This window comes from Aplysia californica, unplaced genomic scaffold (assembly GCF_000002075.1).
Source record: "Aplysia californica isolate F4 #8 unplaced genomic scaffold, AplCal3.0 scaffold00051, whole genome shotgun sequence".
NCBI classification, from domain to species: Eukaryota; Metazoa; Mollusca; class Gastropoda; order Aplysiida; family Aplysiidae; genus Aplysia; species Aplysia californica.
In genome coordinates this window covers 423,559-435,424 of record NW_004797321.1, presented here as the reverse complement: position 1 = coordinate 435,424, position 11,866 = coordinate 423,559, and the positions used below count along the sequence as shown (strand labels likewise).

General features: G+C 39.2%; 1 protein-coding gene across 14 annotated transcripts in view; it reads right to left on the bottom strand.

The window, feature by feature from the left end:
• The window catches only part of LOC101846409 (WD repeat-containing protein 7), a gene marked incomplete in the record, with an annotated part of 80,853 nt that overhangs the window by 3,421 nt on the left and 65,566 nt on the right, over positions 1-11,866 (bottom strand). For all 14 annotated transcript variants that reach the window (XM_035968319.1, XM_035968305.1, XM_035968306.1 and 11 more), the window contains 4 exon segments: positions 1,551-1,655; positions 3,860-3,962; positions 5,029-5,111; positions 5,983-6,253. In XM_035968319.1, the coding sequence (XP_035824212.1) occupies positions 1,551-1,655; positions 3,860-3,962; positions 5,029-5,111; positions 5,983-6,253 (562 nt within the window).

Here is an 11,866-nt window from a genome sequence, read left to right as displayed (position 1 = left end):
CCCATAGACTACAACATAGTTTCTCAACTTCTCCACACTTTGTTTTGCCTCCACAAAGCTCACTATAACAGTTATCTGCACACGGTCATCACTGTTTCCTATCAAACATCTGTCGTCATTATCTCCCCTCCTTCTTTTTTGTGTATGTTACTCTCCTGTTACACATCTATTCTTCGGCACTTATATGACCTTATTGTGTTGCAAGTGCCGTAAATCTCTTACTAAAACTAAAAAAGTAGAAGCTTCCTACACTTGCTCCACAATTTCAGCATCAGAAATCACTGCTGATGTTCGCACACTAGTGTCAATGTCCATAAATTGAAAGGCGCCTCCCCTCGCTAGGACCCGGGCTAAGGGCTTGGCCGAACAAATAAAAAATGATGCGAATCCATTGTGTCAGCCATCGGCTTGCGCTGATAAGTGTGTGGGCAGTGTGTAACCTAGCCACTGTGTAGGCAGACTCGCGTGGCAGTTGAGCAACTCTTGATTTGGTCAACTCATAGAGATGGGAGGGTTTGTTTGTTCAGCCGTAAATAAGAAGGAAAAAGACTTTTTGGCCAAGAAAATCGGTTAGTTACAGCCATCAGTTCGTTATCGTATGTTCTCTAAATGCGTCAAAATATAAATGACACAAAGACAGAAGAAAAACAGGGCAAAGAAATGTATTCTTTATTTTTGTCAGTTCTTTACAGGAGCGTTCTTTATAGGTGTGCTCTACTGTATTCTTATTACAGTATTACAGTCAAAACAACTTCATCAATATATGATTCAATCCTTTTCTTCCTGACATAAAGTTACATTGTTTTGGTCATTTTCCATTTTATCCTATGGTGGCAAGTGGTGTCAAGAGAAGTCAGAGTCAGAAATTGACCAGAGGTCAAGCATAAGTAGGCCTATAAGTGAACCTGCAAGTGAACCTACAAGTTAACAGTTTGATGACCAAAATCAGCATACATCATTTTTGAAGTTAGGCCAAAACTAGCACCCTAGTACATTTGTACCTAGAAATTTGAGGCTCGTTCCAAAGTCAACTTCTTTTGTCACAAAACTTGATTTTTCCTCTTTAAAAAACTGTAGACAGTGAAACTTAATTTACAAAATGTGACAAAGCAGTAGACCTTTTTAGACAAACCATGACATATCCTCTGCCTGCCAATCAAGTTCTTTCCTAGAGTCAAGCGACTTCACATGTGGTCGACAATCGACAAAAGTTGGTCAGAGGTTCTTTCCTTTCCTTATAATTTCAATGTGGATAGGTCGCATTTTGTCAAAAATGTGTGGAGCTCTCATCAATTTCAAGGATAAGAATCCTATGTAAGATTTCATCATACATCAAACAACTAAGCCCTACATCATATTTACTTTAAAAACAAAGTTGCTCAATATTATTCAATATATGGGTGAAGATCAGAAAGCTTCAATTTTCTGTAAAACAGAAAAAATTGATACGTATGTCATGAAACTTTAAGTGAGCCTGCAAGTGAACCTTTATGTGAAGCTATAAATGAGCCTTAAAGTTAGCCTACAGGTGAACCAATAAGTGAACCCACCTGCCAAAAGCGCAGCTTGTGATCCATGTGCGAGAAGGTGGCCAAATATTTCCCGTCTTGGTTGACGGCCACGGCTGTAATCGGCCCCTGGTGGGCAGGCAGCATCTGGGGACAGACACCAATGAAATCCTCAGAGCAAAAGGGAACTCAATAGATCTACATAGCCTGATTTGGGTTGAAAATGGCTTATTTTTAAAAAAAGAGAGAAAAAAGCTGATTCAAACAGGTCCAATCTCAACTCTAGGCATGAATGAGACAAAACCAAAAAGAAATTGGTTATGGGCAGGCAATCAGATCATCTGCTCCACAAAGTAAATTTAATCTGGTCATACTGGTGTAAGGGGAAAACCTTACACACTGTTTTAGTAAGTTAAAGTTTTATGGCACTTGCAACACAATCAGGTCATTTAAGTGCAGAAGATTAAAGGTGTTACAAGAGAGAAACACATTTTTTTTTAAAGTAGGGGGGTAAGATAAGAGATGTTACAAGAGAGTAGCAAAAAAATATAAAAAATGGAAGGAGAGTTAGGTATGATAGAAGTTTGATAGGAAAGAAGTAGCAAACCACACCAGAGCATCCACAAACCGCCCACACCTTAAACTGTTAGGTCTGAACACAGAAAAAAGCTGCATGAGACACTTAAAATAAGCTTGTGCCTGTAGTGAAACCTTTCCATCAAAACTTTCAAGGGCACAATTGCAAATATGAGGCAGCAGACTAGCAGAAAGGGTTTATTGAGACAGCACACTTGTCAAGAAGTGAATATTGAGAGAGCAGGCTTGTCAAAAGTGGTCCACTTATAAAGGCGTTTACCAGCACAGTGCTCAGGTCAAAAAGTTTTCGGGACACAGCACACTTGACCAAAAGGTTTACCGATACAGAGTACTTGTCAAAAAAAGAAAGGAATTATGTACACAACACACTTGTCAAGGGTCATATAACTAAACAATAGGGAAGTGGGCGGTCTGCGGGTGCTCTGGTGTGGTTTGCTCCTTCTTTCCTATCAAACATCTATCGTCCTGATCTTCCCGTCTTCTTTTTTAAGTCTGTTACTCTCTTGTAACACCTCTAATCTTCTGGCGCTCATATGACCTTATGCAGTTGCGAGCGCAGTAAAACCTCTACTAAAACAAAAACAAACAATAGGGAAAACCGTGACCAATGTGTGGGTTTATTTTAAACTTTTCGTTTTTAGAAAGAGTTTTATGGCACTTGCAACAGAGTTTGGTCATGTGAATATGAGTGTCCAAGATTAGGGGGTGTTACGAGGGAGTGACTTACAGAGAATCACACAACGTGATTTGTACAACATTCATGAGTCTCAGGAAACAATCTTACTGCAGAGCACAGAATGTGGTTAAGACATCTCAGAAGTATGTGTTGTGGTTTGGGTTTTGTTTTGTTTTGTTTTAGTAAGCATTTTATGGTACTTGCAACACAAGTAGGTCATATAAGTGCCGAAAATAAGAGGTTGTTACAGGAAAGTAACAAACATAAAACAGGAGGAAATAAAGACGATGGATGTTTGATAAAAAGAAGGAGCAAACCACACCAGAGCACCCGCCAACCACCCACTGGTTTTGGCTTTACCAAAGTGCCAAAGAATAGGGGCGTTACAAGAAAGTAACAAACACAAAAAAGAAGGAGGAAATAAAGACGATGGATGTTTGATAAAAAGAAGGAGCAAACCACACCAGAGCACCCGCGCAACCACCCACTGGTTTTGGCTTTACCAAAGTGCCAAAGAATAGGGGCGTTACAAGAAAGTAACAAACACAAAAAAGAAGGAGGAGATAAAGACGATAGACATTTGATAGGAAAGAAGGAGCAAACCACACCAGAGCACCCGCGCAACCACCCACTGGTTTTGGCTTTACCAAAGTGCCAAAGAATAGAGGCGTTACAAGAAAGTAACAAACACAAAAAAGAAGGAGGAGATAAAGACGATAGACATTTGATAGGAAAGAAGGAGCAAACCACACCAGAGCACCCGCGCAACCACCCACTGGTTTTGGCTTTACCAAAGTGCCAAAGAATAGGGGCGTTACAAGAAAGTAACAAACACAAAAAAGAAGGAGGAGATAAAGACGATAGACATTTGATAGGAAAGAAGGAGCAAACCACACCAGAGCACCCGCGCAACCACCCACTGGTTTTGGCTTTACCAAAGTGCCAAAGAATAGGGGCGTTACAAGAAAGTAACAAACACAAAAAAGAAGGAGGAGATAAAGACGATAGACATTTGATAGGAAAGAAGGAGCAAACCACACCAGAGCACCGGCCAACCAATCACTGGCTTTGGATTTACCTGACACCTGGAATGTTGTTTCATCTCGTACAGAGCCAAATGCCCGTTCCTGGCTCCGACCCAGACCCTCTTGGTCTGATGACAATACGCTACCATGCTGAACCTACAGGGGACACAAGCAAAAACCTTCCAGCTTAAGGTACAAGGAAAACGGAAGACAGAAGACAAAAATCTCAGGCAGCATCATCAAGTTAGAGTACACTGCAGCTTGAGTAATCATTTAAATGTATGTGAGTGTGTGTGTGTGTGTGTGAAAGAGAGAGAGAGAGAGAGAGAGAGAGAGAGAGAGAGAGAGAGAGAGACAGAGAGACAGAGAGACAGAGAGAGAGAGAGAGGGAGAGAGAGAGAGAGACAGAGAGAGAGAGAGAGAGAGAGAGCCAGTGAGAAAAGGGTCATCAAGTTCAAATTATTACTTTTGTAGTTAAAAGTTTTCTACATTTCTGCATAGAATGACGGTTTCTGACGACCGTTTTTACATTTTTCAGATTTTTCAAATAGTTTTTGAGACATTGTCACTTTTTTAAAGCGACAAAAGCATCAACTACATGTGAGATAAACAACTTTAAAGTTTCATCTCGTCATGTTATGAGATGAACATGAGTTTTTTAAAAACTTCAAAAACATATTTAGAAGAGGAGAATTGGTGTAAAATATTTACTGAGGATGAAGTATGGTTGATGAAGTGATATTCTAACAAACCTCAATTTCTCCAAAATGAATTTTTTTCTATACAAGACTATATTCCCCATTTTCTAAAATTAAGTCTAGATCAATGCGACTTCTAGACCCTTTTCTCAGTCACACATGCATATCATATCAAGCCTTCTTTCATGACCACCTGTCCAAGACCACTTTTCTTCTTGCATTTTTTAATGATATTGGATTTATATATAATGACATTTTCCAAAAGTACTCTCTGTTTAAGACGACCCCTTAATCAAATTTTAAAAAATAAAGAACAAAACAAAGCAAATCACAAAGACAAACAAAACCCCAAACCCCCCCAAAAACAACAGACACCGAGTGAACACTTTATGGGACCACAGAGTAATTGAAAAAACCCCCCAACAAAACAAAGCATGCCATTTAACGGCATTGGACTGAAGACAGAAAGGCTCTGTACACTGCAGGACTGATATTTAAACCAAAGAAATCACAAATGGGTTTACCTGCATATGGCTGGGAACAGCTCTGGTAATCCTTTGGTCTTTAGAGCTGCCAAATCCAGGCAGAACATGCTGACATCCATGGCCTGAAAACAAAAATATCACCCCCGTCAGGATTGCACAAACAAAAGAATGAAAGAAAAACAATGGCTCTGCATGTGAGAGCTAAGCATGTGTTATCTGTTGTGATATCTATTGTCAATAAATTTTTTAAAAAAATACTTTGACAGTCACTGTAAAAAAATAATATTCAATACTTCTACTCAGAAAAAAAGTACAATTCTCATTAAAATTACACACTATAACATAACACGTTCTAAGATAAAACATTGAACAAACTTATTGTCAAATTAAAGGTTGTCTGAGAAGGTCGCCATCAATAAATTTATTTTCGGCTTTGCTGTTCATAGTGACAAAATCAAAGCAGCTCATAGCTATCCTCAGCATAAATTCATTTCCCTTAAGTTTACAAAGACAAAACCTGCCCTGGTTTGGGATTTATTTTTACTTTAGAGTCCCAATTTTTTTTGTTCCAGAATACAAGTAATTGCTCAAATATTGTACATTGCAGTATTTAACTATTACATTTCTAGTGGAACATTTCTCAAAACAATCAGGAAAGGCAAAAGCAAGACAGCACATGTTTATTATGATGACCTAAAACATACTATGGAACCAATAAATAAACAAAGCATACAGACATAAACCTTCCCAACAAAAGAAAACCATGTATTTGTGCTCACAATGTGATCTGATAGAACACAGAATACAGACAGAAGCCATCTCAACATGAGCCTAGTTTTTAACCTCCACAATGAGATCTGATAGAGCACAGAAAACACAGAAGGCATCTCAGCATGAAAAAAACAAGCTTTTATCTGATCTCCACTTTGAGATCTGACAGGAAAGAGAATAAAGACAAAAACTCATCCCAACTTGACAGAACCACATTTTCACCTCCACTATGAGATCTGCGACATCATTAGGAATCTTCTCCACCAGTAGCTCAACGATATGAAGAATTTCTGCTGACGCACGCGCCAGAATGATGTTCTGTAGATGTGCACTCTGTGACTGCGCGTTCTGAGCCAATGCGTTGAAGCGCGCCACTTCCTTGGCCATCGTGATGATGAAGGCAGGGGGTCGCGCAGTGGCAATGAGCGAGAGGGCGTGGCGTGCTGACCTACAGGCATCAGCCGCGGGGGACAGAGGTAGTCCATACGTTGTGCTGTGGGAACAGGAGAACAGTTTGTGAAATTCCAGTACAATGAGGAATAAAGTAACCACAACACAATAAACACAAACAAAGATCATTCCTACAGTAGATAGGTCACGGGACGAAATCTGGAGCTTCAACAGGTCAAAAACCTTTGAAGGCAGCATCTTGATCAGAGTCAAAGACTCCTGCAGCCAAGGAGTAAAAAAAGAACAGTTTGCAGCAACCACCATGAGACCGTGAAAAGGTTATTTTTAAGTGAAGAAAAATAATTACAACTATCTTTTGACTTTCAGGCTCTTTTGTCTTGGCCATTCGAGACTGCTTACTATTAGACAAATACTTTGAAACAGAAAAATCTCAAAGAAACAGTAGTTCACCAATTTTTACAACTTTGAAGACAGCAGGAGCAACAATATGTTTGAATAAAATCAGTAGCACCTGAACCATTGATAATCTATTTATAGAGGCATCAGCTAATCGTGGTTAGGTGCTGTTTCTGCTGTCAGCATATAATCCCACATCAATGATGTCATCCCACTTCATTTGCTTTTTTAAATTCAAAGGATACCAAAGCAGTTCTAAAAAGTCTATTTCTTGAAGAGTCAAGCCATGCATAGTTTGTCAAATAAGAATGGTTTGAAACTAAATATTTCTCTTCAACTGAAAACAATCTTTCCATGAGGCCAAGGTTAAGGTTGCTGCTTTAGTCCCTCTAAGAGTTTGTCCCAAAGGCCTAAAACACAATAAGAGGCTACCAAAAACAAAATATTGCGGAAAAATTCCATCTAATGTTCGATTAAGCAACAAGAAACTCACGGAAAAGTACACATAAGAAAACGACAGCAAATTTGCTACACCTAATTTTTGTGTTTCAGCAGGATAACAAGCTACTTAAGAAACAAATGAAACTGCAGATTCAGACAATATCAAAGCTGTTTAAAAGCTGATAGCAAAAATATAACCAAAAAACAACAACACAAGCAATTCACCTCAAAGACACTCTCTAGAGCTTGTAGATTGCCTACATTTATTTGTTTGAGTAAAGAGAAGCACATCAAGACAATAACAGTCAGTGCTGGCAAAAAGTGTAACATACACACAGAAATAAAAGAGGGAAAGCAAAGAATAAGGACTCACCAGTGGCATCCTCCACCCATCCCCCTCATGTTAGTAGACTACTAAAGGATGTAAATAATATTAATAATAATCTAATCAAACTCAGAGCCAAACCTTACAGCTTGACGGGCAGAAGTTTGATCACGCTAATATTACAGATTCATAGCTGCCAACGTTTCTACCCCCCCCCCCAACCCTGATTTTTACCCATCTGGAAGGTCAAGATGGTGGACATTGTCAAGATACTGTCCTCCAAATGGCAAACAGTTCACACACTTTTCTGTATTCAATAAGCTCAAGCTTTGATGTGAGAAATTGTAAGGGGCATACGACTCCCAATATTATTCACAAAACTAATCTTGAAAAATTCATAGTTTTTCTATGGCATCTACAAGTCTGTGAACAATACTAGAAAACAGGGAATATCGATTGCTTAGTGAAAGAATCTGTCATACGGCATTATGAAAAGTGACATGTGACAGAGACTCACACTGAGTAGTTGATATGTACATATGTATTTTCCTATCTAAAAAGGGACTTCCATACTCAGACCCTTAAAAAAGCACATCAAATATGTTTTCTATGTACTGGTTGGCAGCTATGTAGAATGAGAAAAGCAGAATCTTCAGTACATGCCTTCTCCTGCTACTTCCACTACCATAACTACTATCACTCACTTCATCCTGCAAGCTTACAACTGAGAGGCAAACTATTGATGACAAGAACTGATCACCAGCTCAGAAACAATTAAAACACCTACACATTTCATTTTAATTCACTCCGAGTAATAACATGTAAACACTACAGGGGGAAAAACTGGCTCTCACATTTTAAGGAATTTTAGTTTCCAAGTTTGGAACCTTACATCTTAAAAGATATTTAAAAAATTCCCACTTCATATCAACATGAAGCCTGCCATTTTTTCCCTTTAAAACATTAAGCTAAACTACCCTGTCATGGAGCCTCGATGGAGCATTACTCAAAATAATAATTTACAAAAAAACGTGACTCTGCCACTTTTCTCCCCCTGTAGTCTTCATTAATCACTCATATTTCCGCATGTCACGAGATCTCTACAAACAGAAAAGAATCCATTTCCACAGATAAAAGCAAGAACATTTGTCAGCCAGTGGAGAGTCATTGTGCCGACGCAGGTAGAGTCTAATTCTCAGAAACAGACAGCCATTATGCACACACTTTCAGAGTGAATCTGTGAGTCTATAACCCATACAAGAGTTAATTGCAATCTTGTTGTGAATAACCCTGTGTTTGTGTGACTACTGCATGTTCCAAAAAACCAAAAGAGAAGGAGAGAATAGAGGTGAACACAATCTGACTCGTCTGCTGCAGCCATCTTGCTGTTACTGTGTGGGGACACTGACAACAAACTAGGGCCGATGAAACTTTAAAAAAAGAGTTTTATGACCTTTGCATCGATTAGAGGTGTTAACTACTACAGAGTAACATAGAAAGAAAAGAAGAAGAGATGTTTGATAGGAAAAAAGGAGCAAACCACACCATAGCACCCACTAACCAACTGATGAAACATTTTGTTCTGCTTTTAAAAATGCAAGGTGATGACTTAAAGTAAAGCAAAATCAAATTTGAATTAAGAAAATTAAAATTTCAAGCAAAAAGAAAAAGTGAGTTGAAGTAATGCATAATGAAAAAAAAAAAGAAAAAGAGAATAAGACGTGAAAAAGAAACACTTTCGCAAAATGGACTGTCCCAAAATCTCTGACAGAATTTCTTCCAATATTCATTTTAATACCTTACTGACCAGAAATCTTTTAACCAGTGAACTGGTCATGAGTAGAATGCCAACTATACTAACTGAAAAATAGTGTACCTTGTCCATCTTTATTATTGGAATGATTTTCAGCTCTAATGTACATGTGCCTAGCATATGAAAAAAACCCGATGTTTATTATTAAGAAAATGTTTGGTGACCATCTCTTAGGTACAAAAAATTGAACCTGTTTGTGCCAAAAGATCCTTTATTAAAACACATTTGAAATTGCCAAAGATAGCTACAGAATGTTGAGGAGAAAAGTGTTTGTCTTAGACAGGTTGATGTCTTGGACAATGTCATTTTGAAAAACACAAGGAGAGAAGTGGGAAGTGTTCGTTTGTACAGGTGATTGTCTAGGACAAATGGTCATTAAAGCAGGTTCAACTGTATTCTTCTCGAGAGCCCCCAAAGGAAGCACAGTTGGAAACTTTATACTGCAACTCCTTGGCGGTCACTGATGGTGAACAAGAAGCAGAAGGAGCAAACCCCCAACCACAGTGCCCATCATTCACTTCCAACAAGTGCACCCTCCCATCAACGAGTGAGAGAGATAAAGAAGCCCTTCCCAACCGTCCAGCCAACAAAACAAACAATCACCCAAATCACATACAGTTTTAATAGTTTAAGACGGCCATTCATTGTCCAGGAGAAAAGTGGCCATCTTAGACAGGTGGCTGTCATACACAGTGACATTATAAAGTATAAAAAACAAAACACAATGCGGAAAATGGGAAGAGACAGTTTGAGCAGGTTCAACTGTATTGTCAAGACCAACACAGAACGTTCCTCAATCTGACCTCGGCCTACTTAGCAACAAGAAATGCTTTTCACAACGGATGTATTTAATCCTGACCCAGGTTTTCTATCTATTTCTTGAATGTGTTGACACATCACCAAACTTACACCCAGCACCTCACCTCTATGTCAACCTCCATGTTGATACAAAATAATGTACAAGGAAAAACAACAACAACCTTCTATCCAGTAATAAATTAAATTCAAGCTCTCGTCACCAATAAGCTATCATAAACTGAAACACAGAAACATATACTCACAGCGATCTCCTGGTGTTCGCATTCATTTAACCAAGTACAAAAAAAACACACGAAGAGGTGAAAATTAGCACAAAAAAAGCCAAAAGCACAGCAAAGTTGAACAAAAGAAATCAACAACTTGATACAATTTATTTCAAATGAACCCTCAGTGAAGCTTGTAAAGACCTAACCACAGTAACTCTCATAGAAAACATTGTGACCATGAACACAAGCCATGTCTATTAGACGAAAGGAATGAAGACCCAATCAAAATTAGAAGCAACCCATCATAAATCGTAACAAGCCGCACTATTTTTCACATTTTAGGTTAACTGACTTGAAGCTCATACTTTTTGTTTTAGTAAACGTTTTACTGCACTTGCAATACTATTAGGTCATAGTTTAAGTGTCAAAGATTAGAGGCGTTACAAGAGAGTAAAGTAAAGTAAAGTTGTTCCTGCATCCGATCCGGACATTGGGGATTGCCTTGTTAGTGAGACAACTTCCTGGGCCTTCGGTATATTGTGGTAGGGTGGCCAGTTCCTTTCCACGCCGCCTTTACTTCTCCAACTCGAAGTCAGGTACCCATTACTACTGGGCGGGCAGGAGGGGGTGAAAAAAATCTGTGTCCGAACCGAGGCTCAAACCCGGACTTTTCGCTTCGGAGACGAGCGCACTAACCGCTCTGCCACCGCACACTCTACAAGAGAGTAACAAACATAAAAAAGAAGGAGAGATAAGGATGATAGTCGTTTGACAGGAATGAAGGAGCAAATCACACTAGAGCACCCACCAACCATCCGCACGCATACTCTTTAGATCGAGAGTGTTTTTTTCCCTGATGAAAGTTGACCATGAGTAAATCTTCCAGAAGGTGAAAACCTGCAGGCTGAAACAGAGCACTACCCTCCTGTTCTTTCTACAAGTTTTCACCAAGTTTGCCTCAGTGCCCTGAAGGAATGACTTATTTACAGAATAGTGTGCACTAAGAGAGTCCCAGCAGGAGCCACTGTCCAAAATTCAAGCCAGACCCGGTAACACTGCTGACAAAAATGGTCACAGTAACATTACTAATAAAAGCAGTCACAGTAAAACTACCAACAGTCACAGTAAAACTACCAACAGTCACAGTAAAACTACCAACAGTCACAGTAAAACTACTGACAAAAACTGTCACAGTAACACAACTGACAAAAACGGTCACAGAGACACTAGTGACAAAAACAACCACAGTAACAATACTGACAAACATGGCTACAGTAATACTGGGGGTCACAATAAAACTTCTGAAAAGATGGTCAAGGTAGCAAATCTGAAAAGAAAAGGGTTAGTAGCGGAAGGCTACGGTCAAGAGTACCACTACTGACAAAAATGGTCACAGTAACCCAAGCAGAACTTCCAGGCATATAAGTTCCAGTCTCTCTCTCTCTCTCTCTCTCTCCCTTATATACAGTAAGAATAAAGGAATGTAGATTACTGCACTGTTGCTGAGGTGACAAAAAGCCCATCCCCCTCCACTAGGCCCAAACAAAATCACTTGTTCGTTCTTAACTAAATCCAGAAAAACACCAGCCCCCGATATCAGCCCCCCCCCCACCCCCAACCAAATCATAAGATCACTCGCTTTGCAAAACAACAGAACAGATTAAGGAGAGAAGGTGGCATGGTTTGGTGTTAATT